We start from the raw sequence: 21,145 nt of genomic DNA, 5'->3' as shown, positions 1-21,145 counted from the left end.
GCCCTCACATGAGCCAGTGTTAGGAATGTCATCCTTCCAGAGCCGCCAGTGGTCTCATTTGTTCTTGTATGTTATGTAGGGATCATTGTTGGTACAGAACTAAAACCACACACGGGCGATGTGTGCGTGATGAGATAGCAGCCCTCGTGTTCTGGGTAAGGGATCGATGTGCTTTTCCTACCTGTTGCACAAGTCCCTGCTGCCTGCCTCTTGCAGCGCACAGAGGCACCTTTGGGAGCCTGAGACACGAGCTCTGTAAATCAGTGGCTTTTGAAAAGCCTGAGCTTGAACACGTGGCTGTCCATCTTGCAGCCACCAACTGCTCAAAACTTGTAAGGCTCTGTATTGGTTCCCTTTTCTATGAACAGTTTCTTTCTGTAGCTGAAATTAGCATGTCGCCTGCTCTTTTACATTACCTGGTGATGACCCCGTTCTCTCTAGATTCCAGTACCCCATCCAGGAAGAACCTGGGGCAAGGGAGGGGAGGGAAGAGGAGGGCAGTAGACGGGAGCTTGTCAGTTAACTGAGTTTTTTTTTTTTTTTTCTGGTAGCGTTGTCTTCATTCAGGGGGGAACTGAAAGTGCGCTTCATCATCTCAGCATCGCCGAGTAGCAGCAAGCATCTGCTCGGTGGAGACCTGCTGCTGCCAGAACTGGAGCTGGTAATGATGAGCAGCTCAGCAGTGTAATTAAGGGCATATTAACTCCAACAGCTCCTCCTACCTTAAACACACAAATCCAGGAAAACCATCGTGCGTGAAAGCAGTTCCAGGGCTGTCGCCTGTTAGGTAGAGACTTCTGAATCCTTTTGTTTGTAAAAGGATGTTTGATAATAAATATCCTGAAGTTTCAGGACACCTTGCACATCCCGTTACTGGGGACGATTCTTCAGAAACCCTTTCACAGCTCACATAACTCTGGGCTGTACCAGAGGATTCCTAAGAGTAACTTGAAAGGTTTTGTTGCTTCTGAAAGTGGAGCAAGGTGGTGTACAAGCTGTAACCTACTCCATGCCATGGTGGGGACTGTGAGACTTAGAGATCCAGGAGATTCCCTCCAGCCTTGGTATGTTTTCCTGAGTTTCTGGGGTGTGATTTAGGAAACATGTTGGGGGGAAAAACAATGCAAGTAAATGCAGACAGCATTGACCGTGTCCTTCAAAGCGAAGTGATGCTGCCTTCAAAATCAGGGAGATATTCAAGGAAGGCAGAAGTAAGTACTTGAACTACATACGGCTAATGGGCATATTATACGGATGCCCACTCACTCATTTTTAATTCAAAAGACTTGTTCTAGGCGGTGCAACACCTTTTGAAGAGCTGTTTTCTTTTAATCTACTTCTCCAAATGTCAGGTATGGTTACTTTTTTGCATTGAGTTTGACTTTATAATCATAAATAAATAGAATCACAAGATCAGAACAGTTTTAAGCTGTTCCAAAAGCTTCTCTTGGACATGGCTTAACTTGTATGACAGATCTTTAAACCAAAGATTTTGGGTTGAAAATACTTCTGGGCTAGGACTTTATGGAGCAACATACAGCCCAAAGAAGTCCCATGAAACTAAATAATAAACTTCTTAAAGCAGGGTTCATAACGCAAATTCAGACCATAGCTGTGCCTAGTAGTGGTTGTTAAGCTGAAATACAGTGTTGGAATACATCTTTGTTGGTAATAGGCAAACAGACTTTTTTTTAGGAATCAGCTGCTCTCCCTGTTACTGCGCTTTGGCTGAAATAACTTAACCACATTGTAAGAATCAGGATGGAAATCCTTAAGATGCTGCGTTGGTGATATCATGCAACCTTGTGCTGCCGAAGTAAGTTATTTTGGTGGCTTGGGAGCTAAGTATCTGCCGAAATGGACATCTCCCTGCGACCTCACGCAGGGTCGCATTGTCTTGCAAGGGCACGATGACAAGTTCCTGGCTGTGCAAGCCCTCCTTGTGTAACCCCCGAGAAGAGGGCTGTGCTGCCTGCCCTTCTCTATACGGGGATCTGAGTGTAGATGTGACTAGTCGCAGTACATTTTTCAGCGGTTATTAAAATCCAAAAATCCGTTAAAAGAGCAGTCAAGTGGGGTTGGGCAGGATTTGCACCCCATATGGGAGTAGTATGCTTCTGCTGGATTTGTTGTGTGGATTTTAAAGCACTGCAAAGTCAGAAGTGCTAGAAAAAGGGGATTCTAGTGACTTTCCAGAGGTGTAAAAGTACTGACTATGGGAGAAGCTGTGTCAGAAGGTGTTTTCAATTGAAAAGCTTCTGTGCGCAGTACACAGTGTTGCAGCAAGTAAATGATCAGCTGCACCAAGGAGCAAGTCCGGTGTGACGGGGCATCAAAGCTTTGTAAACTATTTTTCCTGAGTCCAATCGATAATCTGAGACACCTGGAGATGTTTTCTTGTACTTTGGTCTGGTTTAATGCAGGGGGTTAGAGTGAGGGAGGGACGAGATGAAGTCTGTAGGAACTGTTCCTCGCTGCTCCTGCTGCTTGTTTTAACAGCTTGAGATCACACAGTACCACGGCATAGCTGCGCTTCCCCTTTCCCCTGCCTTAAAAGTGGTTATCTCAGGAGTATTTTGAAATCTAGCACGAGGAAAACACTTTCATATCCTCAGAAAAAGCTATGTTGATATCCTCTTTTTAGCGGTCCTAATTCCTAGTAAGTAATACGCTGCTGACTGAAAGCCTGCTGCATAGGAGGGGAGGTTTCTGTGATGTAATTATTGTGTGGTTTTTAGTTTTCTTGCACTTCAGAGTTCCTTTTGCATGAAGATCTGAGAGCGTTGCCTCCAAAAGGCTTGTGATGTCTCCCAAACGCCCGGGTGGGATTCCTGCTTGGTGCTCCTGACGGGCTGGCCGTGCAAGGCCTGCTCCAGGTGACCGGCTGTGGCCGCGGCCTCGCGCTGCAGCTCTCGGAGTGGAGGTGGCGTTTTCCTTCCCCAGAGGTGGAGACCGCTCCTGTGCCAAGGATGTGTTTTTCAAAGAAACGCATGTATGTAGATCAGTCTGTGTTTATGCATTTTTTTTCTATTTTTTTTTTTTAAATCCAGGGTGTGGTGATAGCAGACTGGCTCCTTCTGTACTCAAAGTCACGAAAACAAACAGCAACAACAAAAGGGGCGAAGCAGACCGAGCGCTGAGGAGCCGGGGAGTGCGAGCTTTTAAAAGCAGCGATTAGGGAGGGGAGCTGGGTGCCTCGCTCCCCGCCTTCGCGAGGCCCCGTGTCCGTTTTAAGCTGCTCCAGGCACTGCAACCTAGCCTCAGCGAGCGTGTCAGTGTGAGGCACCTCGAAAGGGGGGAAGGAGAGGGTGGCCTGCTTCTGCCCTTTGTATGTGTGTGGGAAGAGGAATGACATGCAGTTTGGCTTTCCGTACAGCTTTTTCAACCCGTAGCCTCCCCGTACTCGAACTGAGGATGCTTGTTTACCATTAGAGCAGAGGTTTTGTTGCTGCTTGTATCCCCGAAAGAGGTTTCTCCTGGCTCCGACTAACGAGCGAGCGCTGTTTGAGCTGGCTGTGATTGGGAGGAAGGAGGGAGGCAGCGAGTGTTGTGCCCTCTTGTTTTTCTCTTGTACAGGAAGAAAAAAGCTGAGGAGCCTGTCCTCCTCCTCTGAGTCAACTGTGGTTACGGTTTGCTGAGTAGGCGTGAGTGTTTTGAAGGGAAAAGCAGCTTCAAATTAAGTCAGCTAAATACTGTGCCCAAATGAGTTTGGGGAAGTTTCCCCTCCCTCCCCCACACCTACTCTTGTTAGAGCTGACAGTTTGGGGTAAAACTGGTTTGTGATAATCGCAAAAACTATTGTACGTATCGGGCGTTTCTCAAGCCAAATAGGAAAACAGGTGGTGAGTTTTTTTGTGTTGCCTGCTGTTGTTACCACAGCATGCTGAGGTACTGGGCTGCACTGGGAAAGAAGGACTGGGTATTAATTACCCCAGTAGGGCGACCTCCTTGCTGCAGGCACCCCCAGGTCTTGTAGTGCATCGGGTGTGAGCTATCTCCGCACACACCGTGTGTGTTAGGGTGAGCATCTCGTGGTCACCGTGTGAGACGTGTCTGGAAGAGAGCTTTGTCCAAGTAGGAGTTAACTGAGAAAGCAGAAGTGAGCATCTCCCCTGTGATGGGATAGAAGAGAAAAATAAAGGGGATGGCAAGGAGTTCCTGGAGGAATCTAAAAGCATGGAAAATTCATCAGGGTTGACAGGTGAATGTAATGACGTTATGAGGTAGCTCTCTGACTGCATTAGAGAATGACATGCAGAGAGGGAACTAATTCTGCTGCTGTTGTTTGGCCTGTCATTGTCATACACAGGAAAATCATTTAGCTGAGAACTTGAGTCAAAAAACAAACACAGACAAAGAACCCCATACGTCAGTGTTTGTCTTGAGCAAATGCTGTAAGAACGTATGACACTTCGCGGTTGTGAATAGGCCTGTTGATAGCAGCTGGGTGCTCCAGGAGAGGGGGAACTGGCTTCGGTTGGCACCGGTTCTTTCCATACGAAACAAGCGTGTGCTCTGTCTGTAAGGTGGCCTGCTTCTCCTTTCCAGTTTCAGCTGTGGAAAATACCGCTGAATTTTAAACTCAGCCACACACAGGTGTTTCCAGGTCGAGTGGTGATGCCTGCAGTCTCACTGATCAGTACAAGGTTGACGTATTTCCTAGAGGTGATGAGTGGACCGACAAGTGAGTGAAGAGATGGGAACAGCAGTGTCCACACAGCCGTCGGCTGGGTGCCCTGCTCCCAAGACGAAATGGAGTAACTCAAGTTCCAGCTGTGACTCAAGAGCTCTGCTCAGGGGTTCGGCGTGTTAGGGCATAGCAAACACCAGACTCAGGCTTGGTTTTTGCCTATGATATGTCCAGTATTTTGCAGAGAAGCCCGGCTCCTAACCATACACCCCTTTGGTGCTACTGTTTGTTATCAGTCGGACAGGAAAAGTTAATTCTTTCCAACTGTCTTTGCTTGCTTTATCTTTGTTAGTGGAAATAGTCTGTTCTTATTTTTGAGGGAGATGGAAACTGCCTTACTTTGCTTTTATTTTTTGTATCTTTCTTTTTTCCTGCCAAAATGAACATAATATGATTTGTAGTGGTTACTTTGGACAAACTCATTTGCAATGAAACAAACCTAAATGACTGTACTTCGCCAGGGCAACTGGAGTTTGAAGTTCCTGCCTGTCACTTTGTTTTGCCATTTTGTGAGGGCTCTGATCATCGCGGTGTTGCAGGAAAGTAACATAATGATGTTTAAGTGGAAGAGGAATGTACAAAAGCTGTTTTACTTGTCATAAGCCGGTGCTCTGCCTGTACAGTAGACTTTGAGATAACACCCACAGGAAAAAAAAAAAAAAAGGGCTTTCTGTCTGGGTGCAAAATTCATGTTTTTAATGAACACTAAATGGAAGCTGTCTGCTCTAGAGTTTCTGGTTCAAGCTGAACAAGTTATTAAACGTTGTCTTTGGTCTTGGTGAATTGTTGAGATTTGAGACCGAGTTTCCTCTTGCCAGATACGATCACTGGTACTTGCCGTTTGTGGCTTCTGGTTTTTGTACTGGAAGCCTGAAGTTAGCTACACACTGCTGGGGAGTGGCTTGTGGCTTGTGATGTTGGGGCACATACGTGTGGATATTGTTTGTAGCCTTCAGGACAAAAAGTGGATCTCTGTGCTGCTAGACACAGGAGAATTGAGATTATGACAGAAAAGGACCATTTTAGATTGTCATATTTCCCATATTCAAAATACCTGATCCATGAACTAGAGCAAGAGCTGTATGTACAAGCAACACATTTGGTTGTTTTTAGAGCTTATCTAAAAAGCTTGATCTGCTTTTTTCACTAAAAAGCAGGGTATTGCGGAGCTTTAAAGAGGTACCATGCTCCCAAGTTTTTTGTAACCTGAGCGGGCTATTTCATTTATCTCTGAGGTTGTCCAGACTTTCAGCATCTAATACCTCTGCCAGAATGCTAATTTTGGGGCAGGCACACAGAGTTTAAGAAAAATCAAGCAACTTCCTTCATATGAGGTTGTTTCCTAAAAGGACATACTGTGCAGCAATGATCGGAGGCTTACATGCCCTACAAAGAAGCTTCAAGCCAGTGCAGTGAGGGAGGTCAGTCCTCTTGGTTGTGTTTTTTTCTCATAAAAGCAGCTCTTTGTTTGTAAGTTGTGACCTTGCTTTGGTCATTGAAGCTGTGCCATGATGCTTACATATTCACGCCCATATAACGTGCATATATACACGTATATATCGGTGTAAAAACACCCCTCTGGTACTGGTGTCAGTTTATACTTCAACATGTGGTCAGCGCCCATTAGCTTGGCTCAGGGCATGCAACTGTTTGGTGTCTTGGCCAAACACAGTCAGTTGAGATGAATCAGGCCAAACAAGCAGCTGAACAGGCACTGCCCCCAATTTTCTCTTATTTTCTTTAAAGTAATGATATAGTTAAGATACAGTAAAGAAGAAACGTGTTCTGCCTAGCAGATTGTGCATGTTTTCTTCCTTGTTGCTGAAATGCTCCATACTGCACGAGGCACAGATGATATACACAAGAGTTCAGTATGATGGTTCTGGTCCAAGAATTTTCTGTCCTTGCTAGTGCTGATTTAATTAAAACTGTTCCAAAAATGTGAATGGAAACCGTGCCCACAGAAAACTGGTGCTGGAGTATTCATCAGGAGGCGTTCTCCTGCAAAGCTTACGGGTCCCACCATCTCTCCTGGGGTGCCAAATCTTACCCTTGTGATCACACCTGCGGGGAGCAGCAGTTGCAAATGGCTTTTGTCAAATGCCAGTGGGACTTGCTCCCACCAAATGCTCTTCAGACTTCCGTAGGCAACTCTTGAAATATTTTACAAGTTGTTACTCTGGGGAGAGATGCCAGCTGTGGTTCGTGTTTTTGGGTCTGATAGCATTATGCCTGCTTTTCAGAGGGCATGACTACAGGGGGAAAGAATTGTCTTCAGGGTTTCACGGATGTGTGATGAGGGGGAATGGAACCTGAGAAGTGATTTGGGGTGGGAGTGGGCGCACACCTCCTGCCTTTGAGTTCCCTTTTTTGTGAAGCTGTGCTGATTAAGGTGCATGCTTGGATTAAACAGTAATCTCTTAGGACTTTTACTCCTTCGTTTGGTAAGTGAATACAGCTAGGTGGGTCAAATGTGGCGGTGGTTGGTTGGGAGTTTGGAAACCGCATTGTCTTTTGAAATGCCTGTGCGATGATGATCGCTGCTAAGGATCTTGCACCATCTCACAGCATTCTGTGGACATTTGATGGACAAGCAGGGTTGTATGAAATGTCACCGAAATATCTGCACCTTTAATCCGTTTGGTTCAAGTTCAAACTTGTGTTTACTCAAGGCCTTTTTTCTGGTCTAGAGAGAAAATTGTTTCTGTGATAAAAACATTTCTGGGATTTTGGGTTAGATCTGCAATACGCATGGGTTATTTTTCCTCTGGTGTAAATGTGATCCTTCCTTTTTTCATACACAGAGTAATCTGAATAAACTAGAGCAGGGCAGGCTTTGTGAGCTGGTCAAATGACTGCTCTCACTTGCATGCTGTTTGGGCTGTGGGCCCCTTTGGCTATTTAGGAAAATGGAAAATAGATGTTTTTTGTCATTTTTACATTAGAATAATTTAACAATTTTGGAATAAGGAACTGTGTTCTTAAGGGTGTTACTTACCTTGGAAAGTTGGCTGTAAAGTAAGTCCTTTATTAAATCGCTTTGTAAGGAGTGGGTTTAAATTTCCTGAATTGTTGTTTAGCAGGAGATTTTTTGGTTGTTTAGTAGGAATTCAGGTTTGTTTAACAGGAGGGTCAGAAATGAGTAACTCACACTGACGGTGACAGTTTCACTAAGTTAATTTATTGTCTGATAATGAAACAAGTCCTTGGTTAGGCCTTCGCCCCTTTACCAGCTATGATTCATTACTCCATTTTTGGACAAATACTCAGATTTTGGACAAAGTTTATTCAAACAATATAAATGTTTTGGGGGGAGTTAGCATGCCTCATTCTTGCATTGCTACGTCTGTGCAAGTACTGAGCATAACAGGTGGGTTCTTTTCCCTCCTGTCTTTCTTGCTATTAAGCACATTTTTTAATTTCTTCCTTTTTTTTTTCCCTAACATTTTGGAAATTCCCTTTGTAAGTACAAACAGTATACTGTATTGCCTGGGATTTATTAGTACCGATATTGTTATGGCATGTTTGAGTCTCGTTCTGCCTAATTAAAATGTTCTGAAGGCAATCTGAGCTGCAAATAACGTGAAAACAAATGCGAGGAATGATCGATTTACCTATGCGTGCGCGTAAGCTGGGGAGGCGTAGGAAAACTTCATTGCTTTTAAGCTAGCAAAATTTGAGGTGATAATTTCTCCCTGAAATCTTGTGCTGTTGGATTGTTTCTCTACACACCTACTCCCTGGATCCTTCCCTCAGCACCCCTGCACGGAGGGAGGACGAAGGCGCCTGTTGAGGGGCGGCCTGGCAGCGCGGCGGGGCGAACCGCGGCCTGCCGAAGCCTCGGGATGGCCGCCGCCTTCAAGGCGCTGCTGGTAAACAAGCCCCCAGAAGTCGTCCCACCGCCCCAAATTTCAGCTCGAGCAATAGGTTTGAGGGAGAAGAGAGAGAATGCGTGGCTGCAAGAAGTCGGCAGTCCCCATTAAGGCAAGTTTCGTCCCTCTGGCTGCGCGAGCGAGGCACGGGCGCTGCCGCGGCTGGAGCTCCCCAGCAGCCATTTATGAGTGAGGCCCCAGAAGGGGGAGGAGGGGATGGCTGCTGCAGAAACCCTCTGCTGCGAGGCCTCTGTCACTCCTTGCGATCTCGGGGTAGCTGATGCAGTGTTTCAGTAATGCAGTGTCCTGTTTTTTTGTAAACAAAATAACTTTCTTCTTGAACCCGCTGTTGATTTACTGCTGCCCTTTTGCCTCCCCACATCTCTTCGTCTGGCTTCCCTGACTCCCGCCTCACACACGATAAAGGGCCAGGCTTCTGGTTTTGTTCATATAAAACAGCAGCAAACCACACAGCTGCCCCGTGTTTCTTGTGCCACAGCCGTGAAGCATGGGCAGAGCTGTGCACCGTGTCGCCCTAATCCCTGTCTGTGGCCCTCGCCACTGTCAGTGTGGGCTGGATCCTGCCTCCCCAGCCCCTGGCATGGTGCTGGTCGCAGCCAGCACCCGACCGGTCTGAGATGAGGGGAAGGCTGGATGGAGGGGGCCTAAGGCCACTGCCCTGCTCCCCCTGCTTCCTCCTTCCAGCTACTTTAGGTAGCCTATTATTTTCGACACTTCAAACCCCTTTGTTGTAACTGAATTGAAGCCGGGTGACAATGGCACCCTTGCTTCCTATTCACAGCAAAATGAAGAGACAGGCCATTGTCGCCAGCATAATTGAGCCTCTATCAAAACAAGAACACAAAGAGATGAGCAACTCAGTTAAAGCCGCTTGTTTGAGCTGTAACAGTGGAGGCTGTTTAGGACTAGAAACCTAATTACCATCAGTAAGCTTTTTAAAGCTGGTGCCACATCCCCTTTTAATTCGACATGTAAGTTAAATGTTTTTGTTTGGAGATCCTGGATGTTATTTGCAAGTAGTGATATTGCTGATGGCAACTCACAAACCACCTACCTCCCAATTTTGATTTAAAAGGGGAAAAAAAAAAAGTAAACTTCAACCCCAATCTACGTCCACAAGAGATCACAAGTTCTAGCATCAAGGATATCTCCTCAAGCCAGCTAAGCCAACAGTCTCACAAAATTCCCCAGCAGCATGTTACCTGGTCAAGTATATATTGCCTTGTCACAGTACTGCAGTCTTCCCTTGCCCAGTAAAGCTGCAGTGTTAGTTACTGTTCTTCCTGTCTTTGTCTCAAAACATAATTGGTTATTTTTCCCCTTTTACTACATAAAGCACAATTGTTTGGTGTATTTTTTTTTTGTAAGCAGTCTCATAAAAACTGCCGTAATGTGGAAACAGACCAAAAAAGCCCACATGTAAGTTTATTTGCCTAGCCTAGCCTAGATGGCAATCTCTGGAAGTCACATCCTCTGTGGTGCTCATTTGTTGGCTGTAGGAGAGTGAAAATGTTTGTGCCAGATAGCGGCAAGTTGATGATACTGATAAGCATCCTCTGAACAGCCCCGACTTTTTTCTGGTCATCTTCAAGGTAAAGGGTTGTGCGCACTGCTTTAAAATTAAAAAAAAAAACACCACATTTTATTTCCAAACAAGTTGATATTTCAATTATCTGAGCAAATGCTAGGATTTCATCCTCTTAACCTTATGCTGAGTAAATGGTAATTTCCTAGCAGCTATCAAAAATCGTGCATATTCTGGTGTGCCTAATACATGTCGGGTGGCCAGATTTTCCAGTAGAGAAAATCTCAGTAACAGTAGGGATCTCAAAGCTGGCTTGTGACTTCAGAAAAACTCTGAAAGGCTTATTTGGCCGGATATGGGAAACTGATGAAAAGGTTGGGAAGTATGGTGAGGAAAACTAATTTCCTGTTTTTTATGTGATCCTTTGAGAGTTGTATCTTAACAGGAATGAATTGTCTGGGGCAAGGCAGGGGGAGCTGGTTCATCTTGCTTTTTTCCTGCTAGAAAATATTTTGGAATTGTCATATTAGATTTGGTAGGCATTTTACGGCATGGAGATAAATGCTGAACTGCTGGTTGAATGTGCTGAGTAGCTCCAAATGCTGACGGCTGTTGTCCTGGAGCGAGGCGAAGGAGGCAACACGCATGTTTGTTTGGGCAGGTAGGGTTTGAGCAGAGCTGCCCTCCTCAGAGCAAAATCTGGCCAGACCACTTCTGATTTCTCACAAAAGTAAGCAGTGATATACTTCTAAAGATACAGAACGAAGTAATCTGGTTCCCTAAGATTCAAATCCTTTTTGGTGTTGCAGCGAAGGGCCTCTTTGTGACTCATATCCACTAATGTAGACACATGTCTCTGATGAAAAGCCTTAAGGGATGAGTAAGCTGAGATGACTTGAGAGGCTTGTGGGCTATGAAAGGCTGGCTAATAGCGACTGGAATGAGATGTCAAGTTGCTACAAAAGATTTCTGCAGATTCTGTTAGTTTTTTGATGATGAGCAATGTGCAAGTAATGGAATATAGAGCAGAAATCAGTTTTCATGTGAGGAATTAAGTACTTAGGGCATAGTGTAGGCACAGAGTTGATAAGCTTGCACCTTCAAGACCCAACAGACAGAAAGCTTTCGAGCGGTAGAACCAGACAAAGACTTGGCTGTTCCTCCACCCCAGCCTGTGTATAGTTGTATTTACATCTTCTTTTTCTTAGAGTCAGCCAGATCAACACTTCGCTTCCAGAAGTGTTGCATAAGTGTAGGCTGCAGACTTGTTTAGTATGACCCTGAAGTGGCTCCCAGGCATCCCCAAAATCCTGCTGTACATGTCTCAGGGAATTTTGGGCGTCCAGTTTTCATTTAAGGTTTCTAAAAGCATTGAAGAAATTGGAGTGTATAGGCTTCTCTTCTGGAAGGGCCTCCTCAGTCTCATTCTCTCTGTGCTTCTATATTGCTTATGTTGGTAGGGTGCTCAACCAAGCATTTGCTGCTTAAGTATTTTATGAGATTGCTGGCTTATCTGGCTTAGTTGAGGAGATATCCTTGATACTGGAACTTGTGATCTGTTGTGGACCTGGCTTGGAAAAAGAAAAGCAATTTGGGAGGTAGATGTTCTGTGAGCTTTCGGCAGCGATATCACTACTTGTAAATTCTTGCCTAGCTATTTTTAATGTTTGGAAATGTGCAAAGCCTGTCAGTATGCCAGTTTCATAAAACTGTTGAAGAAAGTGTAGGAAAGAGCTCATCTTGCACCACATAAGTGAGCTCTTCCTGTCGAGGTTAAATAAGCGGACTCTGAACCGTACCGATCAAAGGCAGGCACACTTAGCCAACGCGTAACTTTAGAGGTTTAGCTCCAGGCAGTGTTCAGCGGTTGCCCTCCAATTCTGAGCCCTCTACTAATAAAACTCCTTTCTCCTTCTCTGAGATTTACCTAGTTGCACATTAGGGACTAGGATTTGGGAAGGGAAGTGGGGAGGGATGTGTTTGTGGCTTTGCAGTTTCAGGCATGTTCTTTGGGGGTTTTGTAAGCTATTCAGTGAAACTGAGCTGAAACAAAGAAGGAAGATACCTCTTAGTTTCCTCACATTAATATATTATTAAACAAACCCATAACAGTTGTTAGTTATTTTTGTTATGTGGAAGATACATTATTTTATTTTGTGGTTATCTTTTCTTGAAATTAAATTCATTTGTTGCCCATGGTAGTCTAAATGAGTACTGAAAGGATATGGGGGAAATCCCAGATTTTCTAATCTCTCTTTATATCTAGTATGAGCTAAGCCTCTGTTCTGTGCTTGCTAGGTGATTTCCATTTGAGCAACGAGCCCGTAGAGGAAGCTCATGGACTATTCTCCTTCAGAGTGAGAAGACACCGAGAGGGCCAAGGCTGGTGGCTTGCCGAGTTCAGTGTAGATACGTGGAATTGTGACCTGGTTGCACATGGAAATTGTACATAAGCTACTGGCCTGCATGCAGTTTTCAGTTCACCCATTTAGGAAAAAGATGTCCTAGTGCATCTTGACTGCATCTGCTTCTGAAATATCTCCACGTGAAACTTTTTCCCCCCGTAATGTACACATTTACCTCAATGCTTCCAGATGAGATCGGTGTTTTGACCATAAAGAACATTTTATCTGCATCTCTACTGTCTGACCAATTCCTTGTCTTGCACATTTTTTTTGCATGACATACATTTGCCCTCATTTACGTCTGGGGCAGAAATTTTGTGTATGTGGTTCAGCAGCAGTGAGCTGATTTAAAAACAACAACAAAAAAAACACAATCCTGTATGATATTATTGATTGTTCTGGATTTTTGTTGTTTCTAAGCTACTGCAGGAATTTTTTTAATTGCGACTGACTTGAGTGCTTTTTATTTTTTTTGAAAACAAATTAAAAACAAAACAAAAACACCAAAGCAAAACATGGCCCTTCTATGTTTTTGTATGCTGGAATCTTTGCCTTGGAGGTAATTACAAATGTGTCTGTTCTCCTTAATGGGCTTTATACACAGCTGTATTTTTTTTTTCCACCCAGCACGGCATGTCTGGGTGCAGCTGGTCAAACAGAGACATAATAAACATGAGAACTAGCTAGCATTGTACTCAGGGGTTCATAGATACGCATCTATCTATGTAGATACATAGTCTATCTGTCTATAGATTTTGAAGAGCAGATCATTTACAGCAGCTTGAATTATACCAGCTAGCCTAGAGGGCTTTTGGAGATGGCCTTGGGAAGGAGAAGTGCAATTATGGAGGGGCTGGTGTGGCTTGTCGTGGAAGCGCTCCCACATTTTCATGACTGGTCGTAAGGACAGTGTAGACCGTGTTGCAGTTGCTGGTATGGTCTGTTTGTCCTTTTGTTGTTGTTGTTTTTCTGTTTTAGACTACTCTACCTTGCCTCTGTGCCCCCATGTTCTCCACGGAAGAAAAGATGAGCTTCGATATGGGTCGGGGTTGTAATTGCTCACCATTGGGAGTGACCCGGATTGGGTAAAAGCGGCCCTGTGCATGATAACCTTGCAGTTTGTCCTTCTCAAATCTTTGGAACTGTGTACTGGGGACTTGACATCTCATGGCCAGGGATGAGTCGTTTATCATAATCTGAGGGCCCTGACTTCACTGAAAGACTAAACTCTGTGAAGTAGCCTCACAGGAAAGGCAGCGCGCAATGCTTTGGCGACCTCGGGTTGCACTGTTTACATACTTGTTCAGTACTGTTTAGGTATTTGCCCCTGTAACGTGGTCTTGAAGGAGTCCTGTTTAGAAATAAATGAATTTTGTTTCCATCAGAAGTTTATGACCGTTCTGTCTCCCTTGTACGTCTCCTTCCTGCACAATCCAAACAGAGCTAACGACTAGCAGCTTTGCCTACGTGCATGTTTGTTGGTAGCCTTGTCATTTGGATGCAAAGTGTCTTCGCCTTTCAGCTCTCCAGATGTAGGCTGAGCTGTTCCCTTGTTCTCCTGCAGCCCTGTAACCCTGGATCAAGACGTGCTCTTGGGTTTTGCCTTTGCCTGCTGTCATTTTCCAGGGTAATTATTAGTTTTCCTCCAGCTCTGGAACAAACAACTGTGGGAGCACAGAAATACGGGATCATGGGTGCCTGCTGTGACTGTCAGACCTCGTCCTTGGAGTAGGCCAAGACACGTGGCTCGCTCAGAAATATCTGTGTTGGGCAGCAGTGCTTCTGCCAAGGCACCGAGGCTGGTACGCGAGGCTGTACCTTTACAGCAGTGCATTGCCTGGGAAAGCCTTCCCTGTGGCTTTTTACTATTTTTGCTTAGAGAGTTTTTCATTAAAAAAACAAACACAAATGGTTAGATGTTGAAGGTTTGCAAGCACTGGGTTGCTATCTCAGGTATCTAGCACTGAAGGCATGGCTTTTGCTTGCCTGGGTTCTCTGTGGAATGAGGAACTGGGACGGAGGCGAGGTGATGGGGAGGCTGAGCTGCTCCCTTTGTCCCTGCAGCACCCGGTCTGCCAGGGAAGCCTCCTTCAGAGGTGGTCAGCCAGGACTGCTGAGCTGTTCCTCGCCCTACCCGCAAGTGGCTGGGCTTTTTGGGCAAAGAAATCAAGGGCACTGATAGGTTCTGGCACCTTTGACCGAATTGAATGAAAAAGTTTAACAGGCTTTGGCCTGGTGTACATCATCCAGCAGTGGAGAGGGGGAAATGGGAATGAAGCTCAGAATCAGGACACCCAGCATGCGAGATCTTAAGACAACCCAGTACACAACATTTCCTTTACGCTGGTTATTCATCTCCATCTCTGTTGCTTACAGTAGTACTGCTTCCAGGAGAGCTCGGGAAGTTGTCTCGATAATAAATACTCAAGGTTTGGATGACAGGATCTGAATAACTCGCTTTTTGGTGCTAAAATAGAGGCCAGTAGATACAAAACTAAATATTATGTGATAAGCCCTTGATGATGCTACTGTTCATAAATTGGGAACCAAGCAACGCGCCTGTGGAAGTTGTCTCTGGCTTTCTCCTAATGTACCAGAGTACTGAATGTACTGTATCAAGTTATTATATGCTGTTTTCCTTCCATTGCCATCTGTTATCTCTCTTCTGGTCCTTATCTTTAACTCTGCAAATCCTCTTAGAATTTTCTTGAAAATACTGAAGGGGAGAAGCTGGCTCTTAGGTAATGCTTTTATTCATGTAGCACTTGTTTGTGTTTGCACCACCCTCTGTATTTTATCATAGTATCTTTCTGTGTATTTTGGGTGCAAGAGCAGTGTGATCTAATTTGCTGGCTCCATTAACATTGCACACTTAAGAACAAAATACTGGAAATCGTACGTTCCATAAGCTTGTCTCTTCCTCAAAATAAAAAATAGATGGTAATGGATGTGCCAGCCTTTTCCATCTGATTGATGTCTAATACATATGCAGACTGTTTGCATGCTCACAGAAACTCCTCCTTCCCAATCTTAAATTTTAGAAACATGGAGAGTGAAGCACTGCTACTCGTGATAGCTGCGAACACGCACATAGTGGTCACCACATGATTCTGTTTAGTGTGCCTGTAGTTGAGATAATACCATGTGCTTATTGTTATGTCGGGATGTAATTTGAACTTGGAAGGGCAGTTTTTGTTTGCAGGTGTCTCCATGTATTATACTAATGCTCAATTCACATAATGTTTTTGCGGTGAAGTCTTGTGATCTATTGAACAGGGAGGAATAAGAGGAATACAGGAAGATGCTAACAAAGTTCATGGCAGTTGGGATGAGAGCAAGCAGAGTTCATGTTAAGAGCATTCAGTTATGTGCTTTGATTTCTTTTTAGGATAAGAAGCCGTCATAGAATCATAGAGTCATTAAGGTTGGAAAAGGCCTCCAAGATCATCTTGAAATGCTGCAAGTTCTTATGGCTGCAGAGCTGTTCTCGAGTACTAAGAAGTTTCAAAAGGGGATACCAGAAGGATGGTCATGTTTGTGAGGGCGTGAAGGGGCATTTCCCCCTTCTTTTGGTAATTCAAAATCCTCTGCACTTGCAGCTCTCAAAATGAAGGCAGTCAAATGATAGCTGAACATGATACTGTTTGTTCGGTTTATATAAATTTTGCTTTGAGCTGAGTTCTGGCAGCTTTGCTGAGTGGGAAGTTGATATGTTTGGCCTCTGTAATGGTTGTGTGGGCTGTCATTAGGAGGTGTTTTGCAGAAGTTGCTGTATCTTACCTTCTCACTTCGTTATAAAGCTTAAACATGCGATCTGCCCTCTCCCAGCTGGCGCTGTATTTGTGGGTCTGAAATGGTTTAAAAAACCCTGAGTTGCCAGGCTGGCTCAGCACGTAGCTTGTGTTGCAGGTTGGTTAGGAGCTGCTGCGCTGTCTTTCTGGTTTTGTACCCCAAGTATTTTTATTAGCAAGATACCTGCCTCTGAAGAAGAGCACCTCATTTTCTAATTATGAAATGCTGCCTTGCATTGCAAAACACTGTTTCCTCATTGAGGTGAGCCAAAACACATGATATTCAACTTTTTTAGGCTAAATATTTTATCTTTCTATTGGAAATCTCTGACAGCTGGACTAGTTAGTAAAGAAAAATGTAGTGAGTTAGGAGAATGTTAGGAAAGATGAAGTTACTAAATAAAACAACGCTGTGTAAGGGGCTGTGCCTGACTGAGAAAGGTGGGAAGCTGTGACATGGCAATAAGTTGCTCATCTAGAAGATCATGACAAAGAGTGTTCACAAATCGTGTTTTAGTTCAAACACTTCATAGTTGAAGTTGCAAAGGAAAATGATCTCTTTTTCAGGCAATCAATTTGTGCATGCGAGCTACGGGCAAACCTCATGGTGACTGTACTGCTGGTCATGCAGCTGTAGGAGGTGCTGGTCGTTGTTGTCAAAGGCATGTACCGTGTGTACAGTACGAAAATGTAGTCCCATGTTCTCCAGAAAAAAACAGTAGAGACTTCCCTCTAAATTAACTATGTGCAGAGGAATTTTAACTTGCATAGCCATGAAATTCTCTTTAGGCAAACATTTGTTGTGGAGGCTACAAAACATCAAGGCAGAAGTGAATAGAAAAGCAGCTAGCAGATAAGCATTGCAAATGTTCAGATAGTTATCTGAGTCTTTTTGGTTGAGAAATTGGGTTTGGGAATCTCATGAGAGCCTGTTCTCATGATAAGATGCCTGGTAAAGCCCAGACTCCCACTAGTCAAGAATAGCATGCGTTTAGCCATTCGTTTGAAGGACTGAAGCCCTGTCCTGAAAAGAGGTGGTGCAAGATGTGCCTTGCATCTAAAAATTACAGTTAGGATCTTTGACCAGCAGTTTTTAGGTATTATGAAATTTGGTATTTGAAACGAAATGTTTTGTTAAAACTTCTTACTGTGCTCGTGATTTCCATAAATGTATTTTAAAGTGTAAGACCTGCAAAAAAGCTGTAGGTTTAGTTATGAATGCAGAGATCTGCTTAGTTATTAGAGTTAATTTTTGGAGGTTTTCTGTGTCAACTATTTAAAGTGCAGTCAGTCTTATTTCAAAGCACTTTCATAAAATATATCAGGAATATATCAAAATATTTTTCTACATGCACACCTATATCTTCTTTATTCAATTCATAGTTGGAGCCCCTAAGGTATAAAGCATTTATACTCTGCACATTTTTCCCTGAGTGTTAACGTAATGCTGGCACTGAAACCTTCAGCTTTTAGTGACGTTTTGAGATGGGGTGGTTGGTACGTGAAGATGTGACGTCACTTGTCAAATAACCTTGTTTTAATTTGTGGTCATTCATGTAAAAAAAAATACAAGAAAAAAGACCCTGATAGATGCTGAAAGCATATGTTGAGTTCGGGCTTAGTTTTCATTTTTTTTTCTTAGAAAGTCATCTCTTACACTGATACTATATGGAAGTGGTAGTGTATAGGTTTTCTGAATAACGAGCAACCATTGGCAGAGGATAATTCTAACTCATAGTGTTTGTCTTTTACTCTACTGGTAACTTGCGTTCCTATGAATGCGAGTGTTTTTGTTGTCCAGTTTCACATCAGAAGCGAGAATTTTGTCATACGTTTCTTGGCTTCTTGCATGCATGTCATTTTTTCACTATAATGAAAAGTCTCTGAAGATCATTCTTCCTGCTAAACGTGACGTTAATTGGAAAAGCAAACACTTCTCCCCAGCTCTCTAGGAGCTTTACATCTGAACTCATAGGAACCCGGATCCAAGTCCAGGAGGCGGTGGTGCAGAGCGCTTCTGCCTGTGCGCCTTTGGGAGATGTGACTGTAGGAGCGGTGTCTACGCTGCCCACCGTGGACCCGCCCAAGAGGCCTGCATGGGTTGCAAGGAAGATAGGCTGTTGTGACTCTTCTCACTGTGCTCCTTGGTTTTATCTGAGATGTCCAAATAGCCTCCAGATCTTGGGCAATGCATAGGGCTTAGACAGTGCAAGTGTGGAAGGTACCTTTTGAAGGTGCTCTTTGTTCTCGACCTTCTGTGTTACAGCACTGTTATGTATTTTTTGACGAGTTAATGCATTGTAATCCAGGCCATTACATACTGTCAAGTTACTTTTAGTTATGATATTTAAAGGGAAGGCAACGTTGCTAAATACACGTTTTTTTTCTTTACATCTTAACAATTGACTTTTTACTGAGCCTGGAGATGTGGGCAGGGAAAGCTTTCTTGGCATTTCCAGGTTGCTTTTCTGCAGCTTGGCTCCACCGATCCACGCAAGACCCCGATCTCCTGAGCCCTCAGCAAAGCAGGCAGAGGCTGTGTCGGTGATCTCCCAAACCCCGCGTGCTCCTCAGGGGCTGAGTGATTTACAGAGCCCAGGCTGGAACTTGTTACGGCAGAAGTTGTTTGAAGTAGTTCGTGGAATGAACTTCTAAAGCAGTTTGATGAAATTGATTATCTGCAGAGTCCATTGAGAAACCCTGTTTTTATCTAAGTTTTTCACACTGATTAATGTATACATGATGTTTTAGTATCTGTCAAATGTACGTACCAAATTTCTGTCTACATATGCACCAAGTTCAGCCAGAACCTTTTATCACCTGAAACAAGGAAAAAGCATGGAATCGTTGTAACCCCAAACTAAGCTCTTACATATATGTATTGTGGAAACATGTTCGTACTCAGCTGATGGGCGGTGTTTTAAATCTCTTTGCAAATTATCAGTAATGAGCCTGAAGTTAAAAATAGACATTTATGTGTAGAGAGCCAAGGGGGAAATATTTCTGACCAAAAAAAAAAAAAAGAAAAAGAAAAAAACTGCTATCGTGGAGAACTTCATTAATTATTATTTTTTTAATGGTATGACAAGGTTTGGTTGGATCTCTGTTTGATCCCTTAGTAGGGGCACCCAGCCTTCAGCCATGGGGAGCAGGGAGACAGCGCAGCTGGGGGATCCGCGGTGCCCGAGCTGCCCTGGCATGGGGAGGGTGCCACGGGGTATTGCTCTGTGGCGTTGAGTCCTTAAGGAAGTTTTCCTTTTGTGGCAAAGCAGAGTGTTTTTTGAAATACACTATAATGTCTCAAAGCATGTTTTTACAAGGATGACCGGGTAAGGTCGGTGGTAAGTGGTTTTGCTCCATTAGTTTTTCCCCATTTTCTGGATGCCTCTTTCTTTATACTTTAGCCTATTTAAAGAAAAAACAAAACAAAACACCACCACCACCAAAAAAAAAAAGGCAGTGTCACCATCTGTAATGTGTCCTGAAGTTCTTTGACCTTATGTTTCTGTTCTGCATTTTATTTTACTGTTTTCCCCCTGAGTTTTAAAGCAAGCGTTTTGCATAAATTTGTCATAAACTTTGGGTTAATTGCTGTGGCTAGCACCTGTCTGTTGTTTCCTTTGTGCCTAGCATGGTGGGTGTTTTGAAGTGTAGTTCAGATCAATTTACCCGCACTGATGTGTTTCTTGCCGTGTTTTTGATGCACTTCAGAAAACAAAATAATCCGACTGATCGCAATCTACTGCGTAACTATCTGTGCCCTTACAAGTGGCCATGCTTACCTGTTGCTTCTTAAATTTTCTATTGTAAAGAGCATTCTAACCAGTAGGTCTCAGCTGATTTGTGATATTATATTCGTTTTAAACAGAATAATAGACTGTGCTTTATTAAATAGTATTCTGTGCTAAACTTTTGGCTCAAGGGAGATGGTGCCAGCACAGGCTGCTGGTACCAAGCTGTGGTTGTGGGCAGAGTTGGGTGCTCGTGTTACTCCAGCTCACTCTTTTCCTGGTGTGAGTACTTCCTGATGGATCTGACATATATATATATATATATATATATATATATATATATATATATAACACTTGTGTTTTATATATAAAACTTGTGTCTACTGCTCTCCGAGGTGGGGTAACCAGCTGGGTAATCTGTCTGGAAGACATGTTTTGCCCAGAGCCCCAAGATGGCTAGATGTGGAGCTGGGCTTGGAGTTAGTCACTCGCTGTACACCGGCGGAGCTGTCTGCAACATGAAAGGCAGGCAGGAATGCCTTTCATGGCTGTTTGGTTACTGGGGAACACGATTATTCCTTTGATGTTGGTGGGGCGGGTTGTTTTCTAATTCCTGACATGAAGGAGGAAGGTGAATCAGTAAGTGAATTACAGCTCTCGGGTTTCTCAACTCAAACGGGCGATTGTTTCAAAACACCTCATAGGCAGAGGAGATCTTCTCATTGTTTTCCCTTCATATCTGCAGCAGCACAACCCTTCCCAGCCCACGGTAGCTGCCCTTCGACAACTTTCATCGCAGGGCCGAGCAAGGGGCTGCAGCGGGCCCCTCAGGCCCCGTCACACACGGCCGCCGACCAGGCCTGTCCCGGGGCACCGTGAGGCGTTGCTCCGTGTGAGGTCTGTGGCGGAGCCGGAGGGGCTTCATAACAAGCTTTTGTTTGTTTGTTTTGTTGTTGTGTAGCAGGAGCCTCTCCGATGGATGGCCAATGCTTCAAAGTCGAGGCGGCGAGGGAGGCCGAGGCGGCGGGCAGGGAGCGATGCCCGCCGAGCCCAGTGAGAGGCCCCAGGCCCTGAAAGCCGGCCTTTGTGTCCCCTGTCCCCCCCGGGCCT

The 21,145-nt window shown here is 44.3% G+C and overlaps 1 protein-coding gene across 3 annotated transcripts in view; it reads left to right on the top strand.

Moving 5' to 3' along the window:
• IGF1R (insulin like growth factor 1 receptor) overlaps positions 1 to 21,145 on the top strand; it is a 180,797-nt gene that overhangs the window by 67,309 nt on the left and 92,343 nt on the right. Inside the window, exon 1 of one of the 3 annotated variants that reach the window (XM_035554766.2) lies at positions 7,605 to 7,708. The exons of the other annotated variants lie outside the window; for them this stretch is intronic. Within the exon in view, the coding sequence (XP_035410659.1) occupies position 7,708 (1 nt within the window). The 5' untranslated portion in view covers positions 7,605 to 7,707. Of the gene's footprint in view, positions 1 to 7,604; positions 7,709 to 21,145 lie in introns of those variants that run through there. 3 annotated transcript variants of the gene reach the window in all.

Source organism: Cygnus atratus, chromosome 11, assembly GCF_013377495.2.
Source record: "Cygnus atratus isolate AKBS03 ecotype Queensland, Australia chromosome 11, CAtr_DNAZoo_HiC_assembly, whole genome shotgun sequence".
Taxonomy (NCBI): Eukaryota; Metazoa; Chordata; class Aves; order Anseriformes; family Anatidae; genus Cygnus; species Cygnus atratus.
Note: the sequence above shows the minus strand (reverse complement) of the source record. Positions and strands in the feature narration are given on the sequence as shown.